This window comes from Leopardus geoffroyi, chromosome C1 (genome assembly GCF_018350155.1).
Source record: "Leopardus geoffroyi isolate Oge1 chromosome C1, O.geoffroyi_Oge1_pat1.0, whole genome shotgun sequence".
Taxonomy (NCBI): domain Eukaryota; kingdom Metazoa; phylum Chordata; class Mammalia; order Carnivora; family Felidae; genus Leopardus; species Leopardus geoffroyi.
This window is the reverse complement of record NC_059328.1, coordinates 138,988,889-139,016,323: the sequence shown is the minus strand read 5'-3', so window position 1 is coordinate 139,016,323 and position 27,435 is coordinate 138,988,889. Positions and strand designations below refer to the sequence as shown.

The following is a 27,435-nucleotide window of genomic DNA, read 5'->3' as shown; positions in this document are numbered from 1 at the left end:
CCACCACAAAATACTGACATATTATCTGTAAAAATGTATTTATAATTAAATATATCATATGTACTTTTATGCACAGGCACCTAGCTCAGATATTCTGCAGATCTTTCTATCAGGGAGAACATACAATATTTTTATTTGAATAAAATCCTGACTAAAAAGCAGAAGCAAACCAAATTATTTATTGATGGTCATTAGAATTTAAGTATTAGAATTCAAAGAAAGTGATTAGCAAAAGGTAAGTAGGAGAAAGCTTATTAACTTAATTTAATTAGTAATAATGTATTAACTTGGCGTTTACTCAACATTGACCAAAAGCAAGAAAAAAATGTCTTCCTAACACATTTTTACTATCATAAAAATGATAATAAAATAACCAGAACTGTGTCCCAGGGAAAATACCTTTTGAACACATGATTTCTGGGTCCTGGAGAGGAGTGCCAACCATTATACAAAAACCAAATCTAAGTACTCAGAACACTCAAAACATTACAGAAATATAGCACAAGTCCTTTTTTGACCTTGGGGAATCTGCAATCCACTCTGAATATCAAACATGCCAAAAATTTAGAACTTATTTAAAATAATTTGTGTGTTTATTTGCAAACCAAGTACATGAAGAATGTGAAAATTTCATGAGGAATGTAAAATTTAAAAGGATGATATAAAGGATTAATTAGAAAAGTCTTCATAGAAAAAGCTCATGGAAAAGATTCTAGCTATATTTGGAAAGTAAAGATATTTGATCATCTAAAGAAGGAAAAGGGTAGTCAGGGAAAAGAATGACACATGTGCAGAAAGCAGTCTGTACCAAGAAGTAATTAAAAGGAAGCTCATTCATTAAAAGGGAAGAAGGGAGAAGGGAGGTCTTCGCAATATAGTCAGGATTAACTAAACAGGAGACTGAAAAGAGAAAAATGGGGGTAAACAGTTCTGCAAATAAAAAACTTATGATAATTACCTATGGTATTCAGAGTCACTGCATATTGACTTTATGAAGTTAGGCCAGAGGGTGTAAAAGGTAAAACTCCATTCTCGGTACCCCACAAGGTACTAGACAGGCCAAAGAACGGAATAAACTGTGACACCTGCTCTCAAGTTGCAAATGCTCAAACAAGAAAACTCAGACGTGGCTTATTAAACTCAGCATTCTGGCAAGGTATACTTAGACATTCAAAAGAAGCACCAATAGGTAGAATTATCAGAGATGAAAGGTACAACTTTTGATTAAAGTAGCAGAGATGACCAGGTAGAATATTAAAGGGAGGAAGAAACAGGCCAACACTTAATTTGATGATGCTATGCTACACAAAAGTACCACAATGTCTAATAGACATGTCTGAATATTGAAGGTTTCCTTATACTTGGGACATTTTTCACTTCACTTTCTTTTTTGCCTTGAAGAGGACACTCTTAACACTCACACCCTCCATACACACCCTCACGCTCCCACATACCGCCACGCTTAGCTCCCACACACAACCTCTTCTCACACAGCCCACAATACCCTCACACTCCTACACATACCTTCCTCTTACAGACTCCTACACAGCTTCGTAGCTCATACACCCTCACATCCTCTCCTCTCACACAAACCCACAACTTTCACACCCCCACATAGCTCTCACATCCCCAAGCACATCCATACATCATTCAACACAAATAATGTCATTCTCATATTTCCAATATCCATATCTTAGTTCATGTCCCTACACTCAACTCACAACAACTCCCCTGCCCCCCACATACACACCACTTTCCCAACTATCTAAATTTTAATTCATCTTTCAAAGTCCACTGAAGTCCCATTTCCTTCATGAAGCTTTCCAGACTACTTTGCCTCTTGATTTTTCTTGGTCCTGAATTTCTTAGTTACTCAGCTAGTACTCAGCTGGTTTCTCAAGCAATTCAGCATTTAAATATAAACTATATTGTAACATTTACTGTTGATTTATATATAGAATTCTCTCCAACTAGAGCATAAGCATAGATCACAGCTTTCTGTTTTCTCTACAGGAACACAATATATGGCACACACATACCCCTTGTGAATGGCTGTTACCCTACATGCTATTCCCCATTTTGATCTAATATTGTCTAACAGTCCCCCAAATGCATTTAAATCCCTGGATTTCCTTACACAATCTCCCAATATCATATTTAAACACATAACTAAGAGGGTCTTGCAGTCATAAACTGGACATTGGCTTAGGGAATACACAAAAGGCAAGAATGAATAGTCAGTCTCCCTTATCAATGATACAAAATCAATTTTAACAGATTTTACAAATAACCTGGAAAAGTCTGTGTATAGCAGAATCTCCACACTTACAGATTCCAACAAGCAATTCTAGGAAGCACATTACCATGCCAAAAGGGAGCAACTTTACGAAGTTCTCTAAAGGGCATAAAAGTGTAATATTAGAATGTTTTCTAATATTATAGGAACAATACAAACTGCCCTTATTAAATAATTATTTCTAAGAGAAAAACACCTAGAAAAACATTGAGAAGTCATTAAGGATTGCTCTAAAAGATATTAAAAGACAGTGACAGAAAGTACTGATCTAGGCATAAAGGGCAATATCTCATAATCTTTAGGAAAGAACTAAAAAAAATAAAAACAAAAGAAATTACTAAAACCTTGAACAAAAAAAGACAGGTTATCTTTTTTTTTTTTTTTATGTTTATTTATTTTTGAGAGCAAAAGAGACAGAGCACAAGTGGAGGAGGGGCAGAGAGAGAGGGAGACACAGAATCCAAAGAAGGCTCCCGGCTCTGAGCTGTCAGCACAGAGCTCCACAAGGGGCTCAAACTCCCAAATGGGGAGATCATGACCTGAGCTGAAGTCAGAGGCTTAACTGACTGAGCCACCCAGACGCCCCCAGGTTATCCTCATCTCCTATTTCAAGAAGATACAGAGCCCTTCCTCAGAATTTGAGAGTTGGTGTTACTTCCCAGTTTAACAATACACAAGGGCTGCTACAGGGGAAAAAAGAAAATCTTAAAGCACTCCATTTCACCTGTACCCAACTTATTTTTCTAACCCTCTCCCCTATACATTTTCTACCTCTTCTCTCCTATCTAAAAGAGGCATTCAGCTTATCTGTAAGTATTATCATGTTTATTGCCTGGATGCTTTATCCATATGCTGGCCTCTCTGTACAGAATCTTCTTCCCCATCAAAGGCCAATGGGATTACACTTGGTGAAATCCTACCATTCTCCCCCAGTCCAGTCAAATGCCACTACTTCCACATATAATTCTTTCTACATCTAATCCTTGAACATGAGCTGAGCACCTACCTACCTACTCCAGCAGCACTGAGTCAGGCACCAAGAATTCAGAGATGAATTAATAAACAAACCCCTTACAGATCTCACGTGAAAAGAAAACCAGAGAAAAATGTCAATAATGTAGGAAGTATAACAACTTCCTGAATCAATAAGGTGGTATGGAAACACAGAAAGGAGCAACTAACAACTTGCTAGGGGAGGTCCGCCATGAGCTGCAGCAAGTACAAAATGAGTGGTGTTTGGAGGCAAAATCAAAGTATGTGGGGGAAGGGGAGAGATTAGAAGTTTTTTCAGTGTTATAGGATCAAAGTGGGAGACAGTGAAGGCCAGGAAATGAAGTTGGAAAGGAACAGTCCCAGGGGGTCTTGTATGTCACGTTAAAAAAGCTTGGCCTTCATCCTGTGTAGGTGATAAGCCAGTGCAGGGGATTCAAGCAGGTGAGTGTCAGGGTCAAATCTGCACATTCATGACGCATGTTTTAGTTTCTATAGTCTCTATGGTTTCCAGCAAAGAGTGTGGAAGACAGGTTTTCTTATTCCCTGCTTTTTTTTTTTTTTTTTCGCTTTTTTTGGGGGGTGAGGGAACAGTGTCCATTCAAGAGTGCGGGGAAGGAATGGTCAAAGGGTAGAATACTCTGGTAATGGGAATGGGTAAGAAAGAACAGATTCAAGAAATATTCAGAAGGTAAAATTTACAGGATTTAGTAATTTCTCAGATTTGGCACAACACTAAGAAGTGTTGAAGATGGCACCCAAGTTTCTGGTTCCAAAAGGTTTAAATTTTAATCTTCCCCTTTCTATAATCTCTCTCCTGAATCAACTCCTTAAGCACACGAACATCTCAACTTTAGCTTTCTTTCCATTGCTTCACATCACTTCTCAGCTAACATTTCTTAAAAAATAATTGACCACAGCTGAACCCACCTCCTTATCTACGTGTCACTCCTCATCTTCGACAGCATGGTTGTCTCCACCATTCCAGTGAAATGTCTCTTGCTAACATTACAAATAATCTCCGAGTTGACAAACTTAGTGCTGACTTTTCAGGTTCTATCTTATTTGGTCTCTCTGGCACTACTGAATAGACTTCTTACAATGACACTATATTTGTTTCCTTCTACCTTTCTGGCCACATATTAGTCTCCTCTACAAGCTCGTCCTTGTCCTCTCTCCCTACCCTGAAAATGTTAGTGTTTCCCAGTTTGACCTTTAGAACTCTTTTTATTCTTCCTTCTGCCTAGTTGATTTCATGCCTATACAGCTCTTAGCTGAAGACTCAGATCTCTCTCCAGTTAAGATCTGTATCATCAACTACTTATTTGATATTCCTATCAGGATAAGCTACAAGTAGTTTTTGACCTCAACTTGATGAAAACTTAACAAATCTCTTTATGCTGAAGTTCTAATCTGATGAAGCACTCTTTGGCTCAAAATGGCCCTCCGGCAGCCTTCGGCATGAAGTTAACATTCTTGCACAAAACAAGTCCTTCGTGATCTGATCCCTCTCCAACTCTGCAGACTCATCACTGAGTCCATCACTGCTTCCTGAACTAATGAACTCATGTCTCATGAACTAATTCCAGTTCCTCAAACATTATCCATGTCTCCATATAAGTTGTTTTCTCTGCATGTGTCTGGCCATTCTTGGCTCCCCTAGTCCCTCTCTACTCCCAAATACAGAGACTGACACATAGAATCACTAGGAATTGTTAGAAATGCAGAACCTCAGGCGCCACTCCAAACATACTGAATCAAAAATCTGCATTTTTAACATTATCTCCAAGTGATTTATATGCATATTAAAGCCTGAGAAGTACTGCTTTAATTTATCAAAACCATTACTACAACAATAATAGATAACACAGAAAAGGACAAATCTAGCACACATTACTTCCAGAGCCTTAATCTAAATCATTTCTTTACCCACAATGCTGCTGACTGAGAAGTAATGGATTTTGTTATTAACTCTCCTTTTCAGATAGTCACTTCTCTCCCTCCGGATTTACTGCTTGATACCATTTTCTTGGCCACGACATTGGCTCCACCGAAAGATGCTCACTCTCTGCCCTGTGGCTGTGTGTTCTCAGACTTTGGAGGCTTCCATAATGGACTGTCTCACCACCAGGAAGCATACCCACCAGACTTGACAAAGACAACATAAAATATTCCTCCCACTCTGTTCCCCTGGTGAACTCCTAGTCATCGTTCAAAATCACTTCAAACATCTTTGAGGGAAAACGTTACCCGACTCCCTCTAAACCGAATTAGGCCACCTTTTTCTGTAGTCCCTAGACACTCTAACATAGATATAATGTGCTACATAACTGCTCCTTTACTAATCATTCTCCAACAAAACTGAGTCCTCTAGGGTAAAGGCTGTGTCTTATTCATCCCCCTATTCCCAGTTCTCACATATACTTAATGTTCACTGGATGACTAATAAATAAGTCTGGAGCTCAAGAGGGAGATCAGAGTGAGAGATATCTCTGGACATCTACATTTAGTTAAAAATAAGAGATGGGATTACTTCACCAGGGAAGGATATGCAGATCAAGAATTCCATGAAGACTGAACTCTTGAGAAACACAAAACTAAAAGGACAGGCAGACTGAGTATTGAGGTGGTGAGGTGGCTATAGTCAGAAAAAGCGGGAGAATAAAGGGACAAAAGAATTTCAAGAACAGGTAGACAACAACATCAAAGTTACAGGAAAGTCAAGTAGTGACTGAACATAGGTAAGAAGAATCCTTTAGCCAATTAGAAAATGAAGGGGATTATTTCACTTACTTCAGGATGACAATGGGTTGAAGAGAAAATAGAAGGTACAGATGTGAAGCCAGTGTAGGGCAGAAACCTTTCAAGAAATTGGACAGAGGAAAAAGGGGGACTGGCATTAATTCACTCAAAAAATACTGAGCACTGGGCACAAGAATGCAGTGATAAGCACAAAGGCCATAATCCCTATCTTCATGGTGCTTTTACTGTAGCAGCACTAAATTCAGGAAGAAACAAAGCCAAGAAGGCTTTTTCTGAAATGCATCCTTTACCTATAAAGTCCCAAAAGACAACCAAAGCCTCCAAACAAGAGAGAGAGAGAAATGCCCCTTAGTGCCTAACACCATTAATTTTAGTAATTAATGTGTCAAATGCTTTCTGTATTACATTTTTTTTTTTAATTTTTTTTTTTTCAACGTTTATTTATTTTTGGGACAGAGAGAGACAGAGCATGAACGGGGGAGGGGCAGAGAGAGAGGGAGACACAGAATCGGAAACAGGCTCCAGGCTCTGAGCCATCAGCCCAGAGCCTGATGCGGGGCTCAAACTCACGAACCGCGAGATCGTGACCTGGCTGAAGTCGGACGCTTAACCGACTGCGCCACCCAGGCGCCCCTGTATTACATTTTAAGTTTCAAAATGTTTATTATGTTTCAGAGTATAAGGTTTATCATTCCAACGTGACTATTTCTTAAACAAAAACTTCATATTCCTTTTATAACCTCCACAGAACCTGGCATACTAAGAAGCACACAGCAGGTACCCTTTAAATATTGGCTGATATCAATTCTAGAGAAACAGATAAAGGATATTACAATATTCGTTTTTCCATAAATTCAGTCACTTAAATTCAAACCAAATCCCTACGGATTTATGAGTTTCTACTACTTGTTTGTCATTCATTCTTCCTAATGTAAGAAACACAGAATAAATAAGGGACTACCTTCTCCTCCTATTCTCTTCATCATTCAGTTTTCTGCATGCTAACCTATAAAAGTTACAGTAACAGAAAAACTAAGTCCTTAGATTTTGCAAAACAAAGTATGTACTTTATCTTTTTATCAATCTGTCTTAATATGGGCAAGGGAACCACAAATCCAAATGCCAGCACCATTCAAACTTATCTAATACGTTCTTTCTCACTCACCCAGCACAGGTAACAGGCACCGAGTCAGCAATTAACCACTATTACCATTAAATTATTTTCCAAATATCACTCAAAAAGAATCTGGATTTGTTTTCTTCTACACAAGCAAATTTCAATTAATTCATTCTCTCTGAATCAAAGTATAATCATTTTTAAATGATTGGATCCTTTCATTCACTAATTTCTCAAACGGTGATCAGAGCAAATGATTTCTGACTTAGTTCTGATTCTGGCTCATTATATAGCCAAAAGGAACAACTTCTGTTTCTCAGTCTTTAAACAGCTGTGAACTTTTACTTAGGAGGTGGAGAAAGCTCTGCTTTATCAGCTACAGGAACCATGGTTAGAACATCAAAATCTCAATTTGATAACTCAGCCTTGTTTACTGCACCATAGGTTTTAATGAGTGACAGCAACAGCAGCTACTGTCAGGGTGGGAACATGGGGCAGGAACCTGGGGAGAACAGGCTCAAAGAAAATCACACTGCCCTGGAATTGGTAACTTTTATTTTAATATACATTTCAAAGTATTTGACTCAATAGAATAGATGTAAGCCCTGCAGACCAAGGTAACATACCATGGCTCTGCAACTTATTTAGTTTCGTAGCCTTAGGTAAGTCACTCTCAGGTTCTTCGTCTATAAAATGGGAATAATATCTATCTAGTAAGGTGAGTCACACACATTATCACTAAAACTTAAAAGCACTTAGCCCAAGGCATACAGTAAGTGGTAGCTATTAATAATGGCAGCTTTACCAAATGTTAATCATTAATAACACTGTTTTACATAATGACTGAGCTATGACATAATTTGTCAGTCCCAATTTGACCAAAGAATATGATAATGTAAAATTCTGACACATGTGTAATGGGACTCACCTAATAATGACCCCTTTGGCAAAAAAAAATTAACCAGTCTTCATCAAAAGCAAAAGTAATTGAGAAAAGCACATCTGCAGCAATCAAAGGCAGGATTTACCTACAGCCACAATTAACATATGTGGATTTGTGGTTGCCGCCAAGCTGTCAAACAAGAGCAAAACAACCCCTGCCCTGGAATTGGAGCTCACTTTGGTGTTTCTTGCTGCTGTACAGCTACTTCCAGCTCCCCACTTCCCCACCAAGAACGTATTTCTCAAAGTGTACTATAAGGATTATTTGCAAAACAACCACCTCTATAATTGACTGCAAAGACCTCCCCCCACTAAGGGTGGGAAATGGCAGAGGAAGATGAGAAAAAAGTTAGTAAGTGCCGTTTACTTTTACATAAGAACACTGAACTTAAAAATGAGGGTTTAAGTTCTAGCTCCACTGATTAGTGAATTCAAGCTATTTTTCTAGAGCTCAGGGTCTGACTTAAAGCAAACTAAAAGACAAAACAAAACACAAAACTTATTTCAAACAGATTCAAATATGATCAAATAGGAACATACACAAAATCATGTCGAAAACTATAAAGCATTAATAAATGGAAGTTCTCTTCCCAGAAATGATGATAATCAAATGCTGAAAAAAATCACATAAAATACACTTCTGGAAATTTAATTTATTTCCCCTAACACACTCACTTCCTTTTTGTCTTCATCTCATTTTAGAAAGATTCTGAGATGTTCCCCTTTGGGAATACACTACTAAATGACACACTACTCCATTCTTTGTATAGTTTTCTGAAAAGATCCCCCCAAAATCTCTTTACAAAATACCACCAAATTACATAATTGAAAATATTAGTATTCTTCCCTGAAAACCAACTGATGTTCTAGAATTAAACCAGAGTCCAGTAAATATATAAATAAATATAACTATTATAAATAAAACAAACTATTATATCCTGAACAGCACAGCCATCTGCAAAAGTATAATTTCTCGGAGTGCCTGGGTGGCTCAGTCAGTTAGGCATCCGACTTTGGCTCAAGTCATGATCTCACAGTCTGTGAGCTCGAGCCCCGTGTCGGGCTCTGTGCTGACAGCTCAGAGCCTGGAGCCTGCTTCGGATTCTGTGTCTCCCTTTCTCTAACCCTCCCCTGTTCACGCTCTGTCTCTGTCTCAAAAATAAACAAACATTAAAAAGTATAATTTCTCACTAAATATACCAGAATTCCCTCAGTTTTAGATTCTACTCATTCATGTTCAATAAACAGTTCAAGCTAGACATTGTGCTAGGCAAAAACAATAAGCAGCAGCAGCAATTATTTTTTGAGACTTAATTTTACTTTAGAGCAGTTTTAGGTTCACAATAAAAAGAAGGTACAGAGATACCTCATATACCCCCTGACCCTACACATACCTAGCCCTCCTGCATTATCAACATCACTCACTACAGTGTTCCATTTGTTACCAAACCTTGATACATCAGAATCACCCAAAGCCCATAGCTTATCTTAGGGTTCACTGTTGGTGTTGCACATTCTATGAGGTTGGACATAACCACCATTAGAATATCATATAAAGTATTTTCACCATCCCCAAAAAAACCTCTGTGCTCTGCCTATTCATCCCTTCTACCCCTGGCAACTACTGATCTTTTTACAGTCTCCAGAATTTTGCCTTTTCCAGATTTCATGTAACTGGAATCATACAATATGTAGCCTTTCCAGATCAACCTCTTTCACTTAGTAACATGCATTTAAGCTTCCTCCATGTCTTTTCATGACTTGATGGCTCATTTTTTTTACTGCTGAATAATATCCCATTGTTTAGATGTACCACAGTTTATATATCCATTCACCTACTAAAGGACATCTTAGTTCTTCCAAATTTTGACAATTATGAATAAGCTGTAAACATCCATGTATATAGGTTTTTCTTTGGACTCAAGTTTTCAATTCCTCCAGGTAAATACAAAGGGGCGTGACTGCTGAATCGTATGTTAAGAGGATATAAGAAAGCACCAAATTATCTTCCAAAGTAGCTGTGCCATTTTGCATTCCCAATGAATGAGAATTCATATTTTTCTACATCCTTGCCAGCATCTGTTGGTGTCAGTGTTCCAGATTTTAACCCTCTGAATATGTGCGTAGTATCATCTTGCTGTTTTAATTTATATTTGCCTGATGACTTATGATGTCAGAGCATTGTTTCATTATGTTTACCTACCATTTGTATATCTTCTTTGGTGGGGTGTCTGTTAAGGTCTTTGGCCCATTTTTAAATCTGGTTGTTTGTTTTCTTCTTATTGAGTTCTAAGAGTTCTTTGTTTATTGAGGACAACAGTCCTTTATCAGCTATTACCAAATATTGCAAGTATTTTCTTCCAGTCTTATCTTTCAACTAATATCTTCACTGAGTTATTTAGAACCTTTACTGTGTGCCAGATATCATTCGAAGCACTTTAAATATATTAACTCATCTACACTTAATAACAACTGTATAAAGTACCATATTATCTCCATTTTCCAGATGAGAAAAAGAACTTCATCACAGCGCCAGAAAATAATGCAGCCGGGATACAAAACCAGGCACTCTGGCTCCAGTGCTCTTATATCTACCTTCAGCACTAAGCACTACACTGAAAGAATCTAAAAGAATTCAGTGTCAGCTAGTATATGGACACATTAAGAAGCAATTCTAACACAGAATATGGTAAGCACTACCATAGGATTAACCAACAGGGCTAAAAAATATTAAGTCCAAGTCTTGAGATATTACCAGTTGAAACTAATTTTATATATAAATTAGTAATTCCCATTGGAAAATCAAAACTCCCAACTCAGCCTGACAAAGATTAACATATTTTTTTATGTCATCTTTCCATTCAATTAACCAGGTATCTATCTGTCTGCTATGGTTTTGTTACTTTTCTAGTTAAGAACAATAGCCTTCCTATCAATCTTTTTCTTCCCAAGACAATTGTAAATCAAGTTAGAGATCAGAATCATCATAAATTAGTTTTCACCATACTTGCTAACAAAATATATAAGAGAAACAGAAATGTCTTAGACATTTAATATAATTTTTAACTACTTAAAATGGGTAACTAAATCTGGTCTAACCAAGTATTGTTTAAGAGAAGCTTCTCCTTAGTAACTGGAAAGGAACTATTTTAAATTAGCATATCAAAGCTACTAGTCTCCAACGCCTAGACTTCTGCTTGTAACATGATTAATAGCAGTCCCTGTTTTACTTATACCCACTTATAAATCGCCACCTGAGAATAGCGAACCCGTTCAGGTGGCCAGGTGGCCCTGCTACTTGGGTTTCCCTCCTTATTCTCCTTTCAACTAAAGACAAGATTATATTACTCTTCCTCACTAAACCTCATCCTCTAGCCCTTGTTTCTGATATTAGTTAAGAGCTAACCCTGCTAGTGAGGTATGAAAGAGCAGGGCTAGCAGTACAGAGAGGAAGAAAAGGAAAAATAAAGGCAAAATGACAGAGCCCTCTACTCTCTTACACATCCTATCCCTCTTCATACAGAGTTCCTAACCATTTTCTTCCTACGACCCTGTCCTAATACTTAAGCCAATGCCTTGTCTCGAGAAATCTGGTGAGTTGCCACCAATTGAGATATTTTTTGTCCTCTGTAACACAATGGAAGTCATATATAGCTTCTTTCCCTACAAGCAAAACCACATAGTATGATGGAAGAAGTGCATATTCTAAAATACAGGTAAGGTAAGTGTCTATATGAATATCACTTCTGAAGCTTATTAGTTTAAGATCCTGCCTTCTCATCTATTAAACAGATAACTACCTCATGAAGTAACTTGGTACCCAAAACACACTGTAGCAAGCGGTAAGACTTCCTTTCAATTTTTCATTTTGGTCTCATATAAAATAAGCGGGTGGGGGGTGGGGGGAAGATCTCAGGATTAGTATCCTAAACCCTTAAAGTATAAATTTTCAAACTTTATGACTACGAACCACAGTAAGAAACACATTTTTCTTTATGACCCAGCACATAAGTGCATATAATCACACACATAACTGAAGTTTCACAAAATACTACCCTTACTATGTATGATCACTCTAATACTTTCTATTTTCTTTCTTCTCTCTGCTCCCCCTGGAACTCTTTTCCCTCCATGCCCTCCTCCCTAATCACATACAGGAAGCTCTTTTTATTCTCGTCATCATACCACCATACTGGAGCCCCAGGGAGCCAGATACTTCCCAGGATGCAAAGCCCAGCAGGTAGAAAAGGAGGGATTCAGAAAGAAGGAAATTCTGCTGGTGCTGGAAGAGTCTATTTTTCTTCTGGTCCAAGAAAGAATTCTATACCCATATTCTCTCAGAAACAATGTTATTGCTGGGGAGCAGAGTTGTACTGCTGGAATAAAGAACACTAGAGGTAAAAAAAGGCTCAGATATTAGTCTGGGAACTTAACCAACATATACGACAATGATCCTATAAGAAAATTCTTCCTAGGTTCCAAAGTTTTTAAAACATAAAACATTTCTAAATTGGGAAAGGGGTGCTATTTATACAATGTCCTATGTCAGAGGCTGGTAAACTACTGCCTGTGGGGTCAAATCTAGCCTGCAGCCTATTTTACTATAGCCCCTAAACAATGGTTTTTACATTTTTAAATGGGTGAAAAAAAAACAAAAGAATATTTTATGACACAGGAACATTACATAAAATTCAAATTCCAGTATTTATAAATAAAGTTTTATTAGAACAGTCACCTGGAGAGTGCCTAGCCAGCTCAGTCAGAGGAGCATGTGACTCTTGATCTCAGGTTTGTGGGTTTGAGAACACAGTCACATTCATTCATTTATGTATTGCCTATAAATGTTTTTGTGTTAAAATTAGTAGCAAATAGTTGCAAAAGAGACTGCCCAAAATATTTACTATCTGTCACTTTACTAAAAAGTTTGTGAACTCCTTGGTATTTGAAAGGATTCAACATTCACAAATATCGTTTAAACACTCTTTATGTGTCAGACACTGGGAAAACTAGAGTGAATAAGTCAGAGATGGTTCCCCCCTCATAAGTATTCATGGAAGGCAAGTGAAAACAAAAGCTAGGGGGAATAAAAAGCACTTGGTTTGTTGTGGGAACAAATAAGGTGGCAAAAGATGAAGTTGGAGAAGGGCCATATCAAGCAATGACTTTAAGGTCACTGTAAGGATTATACATCCCTCTAATATTTTATTGTATATTCAGTTTTTGTAGAATTAATCTCTTTATTCACAATGTAAAGATAAATAATGTCTACTGATGAAGAATCACAAAGTCTGATTTAAAACTGTTACAGTTCATTTGTTACCTAGCATTCTACTGCTTTCCTTAAAAAAGTCATTGCATTGATTACAAATATCTGGAATAATATTTCAAAGTTTAAAAAGTTTCAAGTGTATTATGTGAGTGTGCTTGCATTTGTGTATATAGCCTTTGATCCTCACTGTACTCCTGTAAGGTAGGGGTATAATAAACTCCATTTCACAGATGAAGATTACAGAATTTTCCCAAATCCACACAGTATATCACACCATGATTTAAAAAAAAAAAAAAGGCCCAACACCCAATTTTCTCCCTAAGAATGCCTGCTCTTTCTACTATATCAGTCCAAGAAGTGCATAATTAATTACTTTCACTGAATTTAAGATAAAGAACGTTCTTACTACTATTTGTTTTTGCGAAAATCATTCTGTTTTAACCAACAGCTATATTTGTACCAACAAGATTAGCTTTTATTTCTATTAACTAACCCTTACTGGCCAACAGGTTTCAATGGTAGAAAATTCTATAATCTGTAACACACTGGGCTCTTCTGATTTCTTCTGCTCTCTGGCTTAGTGAGCTGATATCTTTACCTATAATGAAAACAAGACCAGATATTAATTTTAAAATATTGTTTAATCAAGCTGCTAAATGTATGTTGCTAACTAGGAATTACAATTCTTGGTGTGAGGTTATTCTAAGGCTGTAGTAGTGAAAGATAAGATCTGTGGACAAAAGATCAAAACCACCCTTCACTGATTCAAAACGTTAAAAGTATAACCAACACTCTTCTTCTCTGACCCTAATCTTTTAATTTTACTCCATCCTTCAGAAGTGAGCATGAGCTTGAATAGCTTATTCCTCAAAAAATCATACTGATAGAGGCAGTTACTAGAAAAAATAGTACCTGACTGTCTGTTAGGCCCTCTCAGCAGTTAAAGCCTCCTAATTTGTTTCTATTATTTCTAGCCCTCTCAGCAAACAGGCAGTTTCTATTTACATTTTAACAAACAATTAGCAATTAATTTCCTAATTCAACACCCAAACCAGATGTATGTATCTCTAAAGAAATAAAGAAGAGAATTAAAAAACGTCAGCTGGTAAGATTTGTTATGTAATATTTATGTAAAATGAAAGGATGATCAGGAGCTATTTAATCATTTTCCCCATCACATAGAAAGACGTTTTACTCTACTTCTGAATGTCTACTGATCAAATTGCTTTACTATTATCATGCCTATCTTGTATAAGTTAGTTATCTCACAACTGCCTTTGCTCACTATTTACCATTCTCTTTTAACTTTGACTTTTCACTTCTCCCCACACCATTTTAAAGTATACTTACACAAGCAGTTTCAGGTCTTAGCTTAAATAAAAACACTTAGCAATTTCTATTCACAAATAATACACTATGAAATTCCACTACCAATTAACACAAAACCTACCAAACCAGTTATTTTTCAAGAACTACTTTAAGATAATAATAAGTAAAATGACCTATTTATAATATTTATAGGGTAAAACTACACTTCTTTATAGAAGGTGGCTTACCAAAGACAGCTTTACCTGCTTCCATAATGAAAGAAACCAAATGAAAAGAGGCAGCTACCATTATACTTTTAAATTCAGGAAAGTTTAATGTTTCTTCTGGTTTTATCTCTGTGTAATAATACAGTTTTTCCTAGTCAGAGATGCTGCTGCTGAACTTCTGCCAATATAGAGTTGATTTCCCTGTGCCAAGCACTACCTCCCCCTCCTACCAACAGTAGAGGTTTGAAATCTTTCACAGATAAAAATATTCAAGCTGACTACTTAGAGGCCACAGCCCTGAATAAAAATAAGGACCCATAGTATTAACTATCCTTTCAGCCTTTATTGTAAGACCTCAATAACCTGTAAAGATATCAAACTCCTAAGAATTAAGATACAAAGTACGCTGTTTCTACTTCTGAATCTTCAACCACACCAACAGTAACTATGTTACATGTTTAAAACAATAAAGAGGTGATCTTGTGAAAATATAGGCATATGAAAAGGAGTAAAGTCAAAATTTCAGAGAACTAGAAATGGTTAGTAAATAAGAATATGAATTAGCAGATGTACAAAATCTAAATGTAGGCACTAGCCACAAAAATTCAATAAACTCTGGTCTGTGTTTTATTATCTCTTTTTTAAGAGTTTTATTTCTTTTTTTTTTTTTTTTAGATGTTGTATTCAAAGTCCTCAGGTGCACAATAAGCCTATCCCTTCTTTTTAAGGAATAAGCAGGGCGAATATGAGGTGACTAGGAAAATCTGAGAGGAAAACTGGCTAAGTGTAGGCAAGTTTTAGAATACAGAGAATGTTCAAAGCTAGAAGGGTCTTGGAGAGTCTCTCCAGTTTAGGTTGATGTAACAGCCTCCTAATCTCACCTCTTCACTTCTACATATCTCCAACAGATTTTCCAGAGAGCTACCAAAGTGATCTTAACACATAACCCAGATCCAGTTCCTCCTTAAAACTCTGCTTCCCACTGCCCTTTGGATTTTATTCTAACTCCTTCCCACATTAGATCAAAGCCCCTGCATGATCTGGTCCCAGTCTATCTCTCCAGTCCCAAGCCCGCATTCACTTCTTCAGGCAGACAGACAAACATTTACTGAGCTTCTTTCTATTCTGTTCTGGAAACTGTGCATCCCCTGAGGGTACTGTAATAAAGGTGAGACCCCCCTCTTAGAGTGTACACTCCAGTAGTGGAAAGTGCAGATAGTAAATAGGCAGATAAACTAAGTAACTAGAGATTTGTGGTATGTGAAGTGAGGCGAATAAAGAGTTACCCTGTCAGGGCCCTGTTTGTTTCTGTCAGAACTCATATGATGATTTGTAATTATTTTTATTCATTTGGCTACTTACTTTAAGACTATAAGCTCCATAAGCACATAATCATATCTGTCTTGTTCAGTGCTGCATCCCAAGCACTTAGCGGTGTCTAGCATGTAGTTCAATATTTGTTAATAAATGAATACTTATTTCATCCTCTTTAATTTAGAGATGAGTAAAATGAAATCTTAGTGATTGCCAAGGTAAAAGAAGAGTAAGTAGCAAAGTAGGAATTTGAATGAGACTCTTAAGTTTTAGTCCAAAATATTATACCACATTCAAAATACTGATCTCAAAACTTAAATGATTATGTTTTCAAAGCTTGCAGCTGTTACCCTATAAGAGACTTAAGAATCTTTCAAGACTTTACTTTTACATGAAAAATTTTGAAACACTTAAGGTTTAAGTGAAACTAAGAAAAATATTTTAAACTCCAATAAATAGAAATGAAAATGTACTCCAATGTTTCCTTTTAATGCATGCTGGAACAAGGAGACCTTAAAGAACTCTTCATAAAGAAAAAAAAAAAAAAAAAAACTTATGTGAATGTTCTAGATATTTCCTGGCTCCTATTTGGCACTCTTCAGTGATATTTTCTTTGGCTGAATCATTTAGTCAGAATATTATTTCATATTGACTGATAAGTAATTTACCAGCAAATTAAAAAACATATTCCAAGAAATGAATCTATATTTTTAAATGTTTTTACAGATTATATTCTTAAAAATAAGACTTAAACACAGATTAGAAGCTAATATGTGTAACATCTACTATAAACCATTTACTGTTATGTGGCATGTTACTTCATTTAATACATCGTGGTTTACAAATTTAAAAAAATTAATCTAAGAGGTTTAGAAACTTGCCAAGATCTCATAATTTGCCCTGCCCTGGTTTCTTAAAATAATGCTTTGGAGCAAGCTTGACTTATGTATAGTCATAAAGATGTGAAGACCCACAGATATTTCCTAATAAAGGTTTCATTTCTATAAAGTATATATTATAAAGTTCAAAATCTTAAGTAGGAAAATTCCTTTCTCAAAGCTTTATATATAGATACATTATTTTTATTACAATATGTAAAGATGGTTCATTTTTCAAATCTTTTAAAAAGCAACCACTCCCTAATGGGAACTTCTAATAATTATCTTATTGCTTTACTTTTCTTCAGCAAATTAGAGAATAAAATGATTCCCAATGTAACAAGAGCTACTAAGAAAATAGTTAACTGAAGAAAAAAGTGCTTTTATCTAGTCCAAAAGAATGATATTGAAAAGGTTTAGGATTCAGACATGAACAGCATATATCAAGTCAGAAAAGTTTCTAAATCTACTTATACAGAACCAAGATCTACTGTGAGGAAAATGCCTCACGAAGATTTCAAAGAATATAATCTGGATGGCCAGTATGAGCAATAATTGCAATTACTGTAATCTGACCATTATTTAAACACAAACAACATATTGAGCCACGAGTGCTTAGAATTCTTTAACTATACAATGAAGACTTTTCCATCATACGGTGTCTCTGCCCCTGTAAAAGAATATCACACGTACTCACGTTTCCTATGTACTCTTATTATTCCAAATCTATGTCTGTATTTTCATTTGTGCTTATAATCTAAATCCGTATCTGTCTTTAGAATCTCTTTACTTATGAAAATGCACCCTATTTTCTCCTGGTTTATTTCCTTACCAATTTTATTTAGCAGTGCTACCAAATTGGTCTTCTATATTCCACATTCTTATATATTTGAAACATCCTCAAGATCTGTATCATCCACTCCTATCCCCTTTTAGCTTTAATTACCTTTCATCTGATTGAACCCCCTTGACTAAGATTGTTTTACTTCTTCAAGCAATTATAAACATCTTCTCACCTCATAAATCTCTTCCTCAGAGTTAGTCAAAATTCCTTCATTTCAACTTGCTTTCCATCATGGTCAGGTTTACTGTCAAATGTTCTCTGTGTTAATGATACTATTTTGTACATTTTCCTTCATATTAAGATGAACATCCCTCTCAACTACCTGCCAAGATTATTTTTTTTCCCTATTATTAGGATCTATCTATGTCTTCCAGCAAGCCTTTCGTGGGGGGGGGGGGGGGGGGATTTGAACTCTTCAAAATTACAACCTAATTTTGTTTTAACACCTTTATGTGTGCTTAATTTATCCAGCAAATCCAGAAGAGAAAACAGCTTAGACGGAGCAGGTCCATGTTCTCCCTTGGGAAGAGTTTTCCCTATATTCTGTACATAAGTACACATTCTCTATTGTAGATTAAATAATGAGCACATCTTTCAGCTCCCATATTTTTCACTGCACATATTTACTTTGTAGTTTCCTTCTCTAGTCAGAATATTGGGTGGAGAGAATAAGGAATTGTTGAACTAGGTAGGTCACTATTTCTTAGGAGGTTAGATCAACCCATTAGTTGATCACTGAATTAATTAATGGATCACAACAAAAAAAATAGTGAAATAGAATATAAAAATAAATAAAAGTCTTACACATAGTACAAGTTCACAAAAATATTTCTAATACATATATATATTTATGTTTAAGGGAACTGAGTCATGATGCAATGTGTCATTTCTTATTGTGAGTTATGGTCAAAAAAGCTGAAAGTCACAGAACTTGATGCTCTCTAAGATGCCTTTGATATCTCTGCAATTCCAATTACATTAAAATATTTAGTCTAAGGATCAGAAACACAGCATTTCAAAAAAAATGAAGAGAACTTAAGGACAGCAGCAAAACAACAACCAGCAAAATCATTTTTTCTTAATAAAATATCACTATTAAACTCTAACCTTAGGATTATAGAATCATAAAGCTTTTAGAGACAGAAAAAAAGTCCAGTAATAATCTAATCCAAGTTTATTGCTTTAGTACATAAAAGAAAATTCAGGCCCAGAAATTAAAAAATTTCACTTCATTCATTCACTAAACATTTGCCCAGCACCTAATGTGTGCCAGATTCTAGGACTGGGTCTGTAGATAAAGAGGTCTTCAGAGAGCTCATAGTCTAAAGTATATACAGGCAAATAAACATTTGCAATAATTGCTGGAATCAAGATCATTTAGAAGAATAGAGAGTAACTAGCTCAATCTGGGTTGGGTGGCAAAAAAAAACCTGCTTCCAAAGAGGGGATATTTCTCAGTCGTAAAAATTTAGGAGTTAGCCAAGTAAAGGACGAAGAAACAACATATACAAAGGTACCATACTGATACACAATAAAGGAGGACACATTCAAAAAACTGCAAGTCAACTTTGTACAGCTGGAATATAGGACTCACACTAAGGAGGAGCCACATCAGAATACCTAGTATTTATGTGATATTTAATCTTCAAACCACTCTCTCAGGTAGGCACTGTTAATATACCCATTTTGTAGATGACAAACTGAAGCACAAAAAGTGAAGTGATTTGCCCAAGGTTAAACTGTGAAGCCAGGATGTAAACCAGGGAAATATAACTCCCTTAGCCAACCGATATACTAAGATGTTAGAGAAAACATGCAGGAACCAATGATAAAACACCATTCTAAGTACATGCCATTCCAAGACTTTGGGTTTCATGCTAAAGGTGACTCACAGTGAAACATTTTAAGTAGGAGTGACATATTTAGATTTATCTTTTAATGAGATCAATCTGGAAGTCATATGTGGATGGAATGGAAGAGGAAGCAGTGACAAGAACCTAGGTAGTCTTAACTAGAAAAGTGCAACAATTCAGGTAAGAGAAATGATGAATGAGCTGGACAGTGGCAGTGCTGGCACCAGAACCAAAGTCCACTGACGCCATGACCACATTCTTGTCCAGTATCCATAAGAACCTCCCATTTTTTTTCCTTTAAGCCCACCATTTAACAGTTTTTAAAAATCGAACCTCAAAGACAACAATACATTTCCTTTAGATCCCTTTATTAAATGTGACTACTAGATGCATTTGGGTATACGCAAGTGCCTAACAGAAATCCAGTTGGAGAATGACGGAAAGTCAATTGCTATCTACAGTAGTTTTCTTACCTCTTGACTTCTCCTTCTCCTTCCCCTATACACTATTCCTGGAACTTTCATGTTCAATAGTCAATTTGAAATCAATGTTCTGTCTAGACATGACTATCATAACCTAACAAAATTAAATCTACCACAGAGGAAGTCTGATGTGGTCCCAGCTGTAGCAATAAATATATTCTCTGGTCTGGTCAAATTTTGGCTTAAACAGAGATGATGAATGAATAATAACAAAAGACAGACTTTCTGAAAAAAAACAAAGAGTTAAAGAAAACCAGAATATTAAAAAGGGTGTAAGAGCAATCTACAGTTCAGGTCATTTGATTCCAAGAGAGTAACACTACTCCCAAGTGTAAGTGTGTGTGTGTGTGCGTGTGTGTGTGTGTGTGTGTGTGTGTGTGTGTGGTATTCCAGAAACCAACAATTTAAAGAACAGTGGAAAAGACTATCTGGTTAATTCTCAAACATCCTAAATTGAACCTGTTTTCATTTAAACCATGGCTGTGCCCTCTTGAGCCACCCCTGATGCTAAGCAACAAGTGGGTTCCACAAGCAAGCAGCCTATAGTTTAGGGAAGTACAGAAGGAACAGTGGGGAGCGGGCCGGGAAGAGAGTAAACAAAGAAGGCAGAAAGTGAAAAGGGAACAGAAGAGATTATAAGTTACAGAATATGGAATAAAAAGTGAAGGAGTACTAGTGACCCCAATATCAAACACTGCTAACCTTACTTTGACAAGTAGCAACATAAAAGAACATGAAAAGACAAATTTAAATCACAGATTTCTGAGACACCAAAGATGAGATATAAGAGTACACTACTTACAAAGGTAAAAAAGTAACAAAATAGTTTTAGAATCTAAAGGAACATTTAGAGATTATTAAAATCTCATTTGGTTTAGTTATGCTTTACTTCTCATGAAACAAGGAGTCTGGTAAACCCAAAAGGTAAAAATGTCAATAGTACCAGAGATATATATGTATGGGGAAGTGTTACAAAGATAGTATAAGGCGTATTTGCATACTTGTTGTGGGAGAGATTTCAGAATTTTTCCTTTCACTGGTGTAGTGCTACTTAAACTTTTTCACTTTAATCCTTACCTGGCTGGTTAACTTCCTTAAAACCAGATTTCAAAACAAAGTAAGCACTTATTAATTATGGTCAAATTTTAACCTTAAAAAGGACAAGGGTCTGTGATAGAGCACAGAATATTAATTAGTATACCCTACATGAGCCTAATGATAACCAAAACCCAGCCAATGGTTCTTCAGAAAATTATGTAATTAAGAAACTACTTTAAAAGTTTCTTCAAATTGGGGCACGTGGGTTGCTCAGTCCAGCGTCTGACTCTTGATTTCAGCTCAGGTCATGATCTTAGGGTCATGAGATGGAGTCCACGTTGGGCTCCACACAGAGTGTGGAGCCTGCTTAAAATTCTCTCTCTCCCTCTCTCTCTGCTTTCCCCTGCTTGCGTGCAGCACACACACACACACACACACACACACACACACACAACACATGCTCTCTCTCTCTCAAAAATAAATAAATATTTCTTCAAATTAAAGTTATCTAAAAAAGATGAAATACCCTTTTAAAAAACCCTGAATTTATACTCTGAAACCTTTCACAGACATTTAACAGTAAACATATTTCTTCCATATGAAACTTACAGGCACCATGTTCAGCTCTTTCTCTCACACATAATCCTGTTGCCACCACAGAGTCCAGACACTGATTTTAATAAGGATAAAAGGAAATATCCTTAAAGATGATTATTACAGCAAGGACACTACTGGATCAAAAGCAAATATAATTAAACTTGATACCTTGACCAATCATTCATCCTATTCATGAATATACAGTCTTCATGGACTCTCCATCATAGCAAAGTGACTGGAGAGTTTATTCGTAAGTCAACAAAATATTTTCATTAAAGTATAATAAGATGAAATAATGTGCATACCTATAGTCTGTTTCTCTAATATAATCATTCTAATTTTAAAAGATAAAAGATGAAAGCTCTCAATACAAGGTCACCTGGAGATCAATAGCATGTACTTGTAAAATTTGGATGATTGACCGTGGGAGAGGAAAGCAAAGCCCTTTTACTAATATACCAATGCTTTCAAAAATGAAAAGTTTAAAATAAGCCTTCTTATTGTCAATACTATTGACATTTTGAGCCAGATAACCCTTCACTTCGGAAGGCTGTCCTGTTCATTATGAGATGATTAGCAGAATCCCTGCCCTTTACCCACTAGATGCTAGTAGCACACCCTCCCCCACAATTGTGACAAGGAAAAATGTCTTCAAAGGCCCCCTGGGGGGAGAGGTGCAGGGGCAAGGAGCAAAAGACACCCAAGCTTGAGAACTACTGTCTTAGAAAAAAATTCAAAATGAATTAGTAGGAGAGGGAGTTTATTTTGTTTCTCTTATGGTCTTAATGTTCCAATATATTATATTTGAATTTGATCGCAGACTAGATTTAAGAGATTCTGCCTGTAGAAAACAAAGCATTTAATATCTATCACTTGTTAGCCAAAGTTCAGAAGAGTCCCAGAAGATTCACTGTACTGCCAATTCTCCCTCCAACTGCACATACACTCACTCACATAAACACACACGGGCCACACACACACACACACACACACACACACACACAGTATTGTCTAACTGAAGTTAAGGAAATGCAGATAATTACTTTATTTCCAGTTCTTATTTCATGGAATATATGGACCAGACTCCTTCAGCTCTCACAGAAATCCAAACAAATTCTCAACTTATACAGTACAATTCAAATACCACAATAGCTGCATCATTCTAGGTAGTTATCCTACCTAAGTACTAGAGCAAGTATTAAACTCAGCTTCACAGTTTAAGGAATTATGAAGAAAGATACAAATTAACCACAATGCTTTAAAACCATACAAATAAAAATCTAAGAAATAGATCTGTGTTTTGAAACAGAATCTGAGGAAAGATAAGGAGAATGAAAAAATTCAAATACAAAAGGAAGCTGAAGGCATTTGAGGATGAAGGAAAAACTCCAAAATGTTTCCCCTGGAATTACAGAAAGAAATTACATATTTGGCCATATTCTACAAGAACGCAGAATATGCAAAATCAGTCTGCAAAATCAGTCTCCAGTATGTATAACACAGGATAGAAACTGAAAAATCAAAGTCCACAAAATACTAAAGAAAACAATAAACGTCCATCCAAAAATCCTGAAATACAAGAGCTCTTTACCACCATTTCTCATTTGCTTAAAAAAAAAAAAAAAAATCCAGAAACTAAAAACTGACAACTTGAAAAATTTTTTAATTCACATAAAAATAGCCATCCTCATGCTTCCAGCATGCCAAATTTACATATTACACAGAAAAATCAATTAGGAAAAGAAACATAATAATTTTTTAGAGTATATTTGATTCATAACAAAAGCCTTTTAAAAAAATCAGATATTTTAAGTACTAAAATCTTCATACATAAACATGGATTAAAGTCTTTCAGATGATTTCAATGATCTTCAGCAGAATTATATTTTAGTTCAACTAGGAATTTTTATTTGAAAAAAAAAAAACTATGCAACAATATTTAGTAGCAATTTTATGTAATTCTGTGTGCTATATGTATATATCTATATGCTCTAGAGCAACAAAATTACTGTATTTTAAAATTTTAGTTATTAACCTCCTGGCCCAGTTAAAACGATCCTACAAAAAAACTAATGCTCAATTCTTTTTACTTCCAAACCAAGCAGAGGAAGCTGTAAGATCTGTAGCGACAGCGTGCTTTTCCAGAAGTAATACCTTGAGACTGCTCAAGAATAACCTCCTTCACCAATTAGTGTGACTCAGGTGGGTTTGGGAGGGAATAATGTCCACAATTCCTTGGTCAGTGGCCATGATGCCCCTCCTCCTCAAGGGCAGGAGATCAGAGAAAGGGATTTGAACAAGAGGAGTTTACCAACCAGAACATACAGGAACACAGGATAAAGAGTATTACGGGAAAAATAAAAACTACACAGTTAAGTCATGTCACAAAAGCAAAAGGTTTAATGTTATCAAGGTATTCATTCATTTCAGAGACACCATTGTTTATCTTCTTCCCCAAACCGTGCACAAAAAGAACTGTCAGCCTGCCTTAAGCATGTTCCTTCTTCCATTTAAACAGACATGATTCTTTGGTTAATCTCTGGCAATGATCGCCATTTCACAACACATTTAGCCCACCCGGAACTGATCAATACCACTACAGACATAAGACTAGACTTTATCCATTTATTAACCACAAGGAAATGTACCATTCAGCAAAATTCTATACATTACAAAAGATTCTATTAAAGGGGGGGGGGGGGAAGGATTGGGAGGATGGACACACACACACACCACAGAGGTACACAAAGAAAAGACTAACACCCTCTAATTTCCCTGTAGCAAACGAGATAAAGACATGGCCATGAAACCTGTCAATTCGTTTCCCCCCCCTATAATTCTGTCACAACCTAGTAACTGAATATTGAATTTTATGATAAACAGATCCATTGTGACTTTAAAATTGTTTCATCTATCAAACAAACTCTCCTGTTATGTACATTTGCACCTTTGAGCTAGATGATATATTCATTTACAGAATTTCAAATACAAAGGACTAGATAGTTTTCCAACCACTGGTTGCAAGCATAGAACGTTCTCACAAAATCAAAATTTCAAATATAAAAGGACCAAATTATTCTTCCAACCTTGGGCAAAACCTATTTTATGATTATAGTGTATTTGACAGTATGAACAATCTCAAATGGCTGCTCTAAACCAAAAACAATGCTTCAATACAACGCGTTTAAAATAAGTATTCCGTAGGTAAGCAAAATCTATGCCAGAAAAGAGCACATAAATGGTGGTTGAAAGCCAGCACATTACCAACACACAGAGGCATACCTCTCCAGCACTGGGTTATTGTTAATACTCCAACAACAACAACTACAACTATTTTTAACACTGCTGGACAGTGAAGTTGAAGAAAACGTAAAGGGAGACCCAGATGAAATTGCTGATATGATGCATTGTTTCTCACGGTCAAAATTAAGTAACAACTGGCTTGATCTCTGTCGTGATAGTCACTGGTGAAGCACTAATTAAAAGACGATTAAAATAAAACACCCTTATTTTGGAGAATGCCACAGTAAATGACATTCCAGAAAACGCCTTTCGGTTCTCAAACCTTTGCATAGATTGTCACTTGTGGTATCTGTGGCTTAACTGCAACCCAACCAGCGCTGTCATCCAGTGTTATGGCCACAAACCATGACTTTCTCACTTCCACAACAGAGCAGTCACTCTTATCAGTTCGCCAGCCTAACTCTAAACGAGAAAAATTCACGGAGGTTTCCAGATCACAATCAGACCTGGGGGGTCGCAGCCGAGGGGCTCCGGGTCGGGGAAAACCTCCCCAGGCTCCACTGGAGCTCGCCGACCCAACAACAACCTCGGCCAACAACAACCGCGGCCGCCAGCAGCGGCGGCAGCGGCAGCAGCAGCAGCAGCCCCGCCGCGCCGGGCTCCATGCACCTACCTGAAGAACAAGAGATAAGAAAGACGGCAAACGCCAACTTTGCAGCAGCTCCCATTTTCCCGAGGCTCCGAGGAATCCGTAGGAAGTTCTCGCTAGATATCCAGTTCCCTGGGTCTTCCTCGGAGACAAACCTCCTGGTGTAAAATCAACCGTCATAAAACATATTCGGAAGCCCCGACCAAAAAAACGTTCACGGGGTTAAGAAGAAAAAAAAAAAAAAAAAAAAAGAGAGAGCACAACAATAAAAAAAAAAAATGCACCACGGGGGAAAAACCGCCACACACACGCACAACACACAAAACCAAACAACGAAAAGCCAACAACAACAAAAGCGGGTTTAAATCACTGTCAAAATCACTGTCAGCTCCGCTCGCCTCTTGGGTCTCTCGGAACAAAACGCCAGGCTGAGGCGACGAGGAGGCGGCGGCGTCCGCTGCCGCCCGGACAGTCCGGGAACCGAGCTGGGTCCGACGTCCGGACCGACCTTCAACCCGGACACCCAAAGTCCGCGGACCACTGACGGCCGAGCTCACGGCCGTGGCGGCCGAGGCAGCTGCGGCGCCGGGAAGGAGCAGCGGGCGGCGGCGGCGGCAGCGGTGCAAGCGGCGGCCAAGTTCTGGTCCAGGCTCTGGCTCCGGCTCCGGGCTCCGGGCTCGGCCGCGTTTTCGGTCCCCTGGCCTCCGCCGGCCCCGCCCCCCAGACTTCCGGTTCCGGCCCGAAGCTGGAAGCCAGGCACCGCGGAGAAACGCTCCGCCGCGGCGGCGGCGACGGCGGCGGCGGCAGCGGCGGCCGGGCGCAGCGCGCGTGCCGGGCCGGGAGCGCGAGGAGATTGTCGGGGAAGCGAGGCGGGAGCGGGGGAGGGGTGAGTGCGAGGGCGGGGCCGGCTGGAGGGCGAGGAGGCGGGGCGGATGGAGGCTCGTTACCGCGAGGCCTCGGCGTCCGGCCTGCTGGGCCTGCTGGGCTGCGGGGCTCGAGTGGGTGGGTGACTGGATGCGATCGGGGACCTGGAGCGCCTGGTTTTCTACTCGCGCACCCCGCTGGTCTCTTTGGAGCGTACATTCGCAAGATCAGTGGGAGCCCAAGAGGAACAGGAGCCTGAGGCAGGGCGGGTGGCCAGTGACTCCGACGGGCGTCTGCGGCACCCTGTGTTTCCTCTGGGGGGACGCCTCGTCCACACGGAGGCGCGGGGGAAGCCGGGGTGAACCAGTCCGAGCGGAGCTCAGTGCGCGCGAGCTGGTGTCTGTGCCCCCAGTCTTAGTTCCGCGTCTCAACCCTGTAGCTACTGCTTAAGCGTTTTGTCTTTTGGCTAAAAAAGAAAAGAAGGGAAAAAACTCGTGGAGGATGGGCTGTCAACCCGGTCAGGATATCCATGGCAGTTATCACCGTGTGCAATTTGAGCGCATTCCCACCATCCCTTTTATACACAAAGCATTGTGTTGAGAACTCTTCTCCACGTAATAGGTTCGCAAATACTTATTATGTGCCGAAGAGGAAATCTGATTTCGATCGACATATTTGATGGTCAGACAAGTATTTACTTTTTCAAATTTTAGTTCTTTTAGGACTTATTTTTACCCCTTAATACGAGTTGACGGCTTACA

At 37.8% G+C, this 27,435-nt stretch overlaps 1 protein-coding gene across 2 annotated transcripts in view; it reads right to left on the bottom strand.

Moving 5' to 3' along the window:
• Positions 1-27,224, bottom strand: part of ACVR2A (activin A receptor type 2A) — an 82,118-nt gene extending 54,894 nt beyond the window's left edge. Inside the window, exon 1 of one of the 2 annotated variants that reach the window (XM_045479736.1) lies at positions 25,835-27,224. In XM_045479736.1, coding sequence (XP_045335692.1) covers positions 25,835-25,889 — 55 coding nt within the window. In that variant the 5' untranslated portion in view covers positions 25,890-27,224. The remainder of the gene's footprint in view (positions 1-25,834) is intronic. The other variant, XM_045479735.1, reaches the window with a different exon arrangement.
• Between the last annotated feature and the right edge of the window lie 211 nt (positions 27,225-27,435).